The sequence below is a fragment of the Austrofundulus limnaeus genome, unplaced genomic scaffold (genome assembly GCF_001266775.1).
Source record: "Austrofundulus limnaeus strain Quisiro unplaced genomic scaffold, Austrofundulus_limnaeus-1.0 Scaffold989, whole genome shotgun sequence".
NCBI lineage: Eukaryota > Metazoa > Chordata > Actinopteri > Cyprinodontiformes > Rivulidae > Austrofundulus > Austrofundulus limnaeus.
The window spans coordinates 1-1,157 of record NW_013953391.1 but is presented as its reverse complement, the minus strand read 5'-3'; the positions used below and the strand labels follow the sequence as shown (position 1 = coordinate 1,157).

The 1,157-nt window shown below is 51.2% G+C and overlaps 1 protein-coding gene across 1 annotated transcript in view; it reads right to left on the bottom strand.

The window, feature by feature from the left end:
* The window catches only part of LOC106533644 (receptor-type tyrosine-protein phosphatase U), a gene marked incomplete at its 3' end in the record, with an annotated part of 95,638 nt that extends 94,849 nt beyond the window's left edge, over positions 1–789 (bottom strand). Inside the window, 1 exon segment of the mRNA XM_014030042.1 lies at positions 500–789. Coding sequence (XP_013885496.1) covers positions 500–572 — 73 coding nt within the window.
* Between the last annotated feature and the right edge of the window lie 368 nt (positions 790–1,157).

Genomic DNA, 1,157 nt, shown 5'->3' with positions numbered 1-1,157 from the left:
TTTATTTTTGCTGAAGTTGAAACATTAAATCTATATTTTATATTTTATATCTGCTGTAAACATTTACTGATAAATAAAATCATTAAAAATAAATAATCCTGATGTTTGGAGAAAAATCAAACAGTTAATCTGGCAGCTTGTGTTCTGCAGCAGCAGGAACCATCAGAACTGGTTCTGCTCTGAGCCCACAGGAACCAGAACCATCAGAACCACAACAGAACCATCAGAACTAAAACTGGTTCTGGTCTGAGTCCACAGGAACCAGTCAGAAACACAACAGAACCATCAGAACTAAAAGTGGTTCTGGTCTGAGCCCACAGGAACCAGAACCATCAGAACCCTCACAGACACAACACTTTCTCAACTTTTCAGCTCGGAACCACAGGACGTGTCCGCGCGGCCCTGCCACGGACCCGTGAGTTCGGAACCAGGTTTTAGAACTCAGCAGTTCTGGTTGTTGGTGCGGAGCCGCGCGTCCTGACGCACGAGCTCTTCTTACCTGTTACTCGTTCCGTGCTGTCCGCGCAGGTCCTGGCGGCCAGCAGCAGCAGCAGCAGGGCTGCAGGACGCATGCTGGCAGGTACAAGTAAAGTCCACAGCTCGGTTCGTCACAGGACCCCGGTTCTGGAGGGAAGTCCGGCAGCAGCTGCAGCGGCGGGAGGACGGTAGAGAAGTTGTGCGTTCAGCTCCATCCACAGGGAGCATCTGAGCCGCAGACCCTCAGCGCGCAGCCCCCCTTCCTCCAACAGCTCCACTACTTTTGTTTTATTTTTTTATTTTTTCCTCTCTCCTGCTCCTACAGTCAGCCCGAGCCGCGAGCCGCGAGCCGGGACGGTGCAAAGCGGGTCAGCGGCGCCTCCATGTGGAGAGAAGCCGCTGCTGACCTGCAGCCTGTGAGACGAGATGAGGCTGCAGCTTCAGCTGAACCAATCATTTATTACATTTATGTAGGGGAGGAAAAAACTTGGACCTTTAAACGTTTCACATCAACTTTTAGGAAAAAATATAAAAACTCAGGAGGCAGGGGCGGGGCCYCAGGGGCATTGGCCCCTGTTGAAATCTGATTGGCCCCCTGAAGTGTCCCTGTCCTGTCACTCACCTGTCCTTTACCTGGGGGTGATGATGGTGGATGCAGTTCCATGTTCAAACACTAGAGG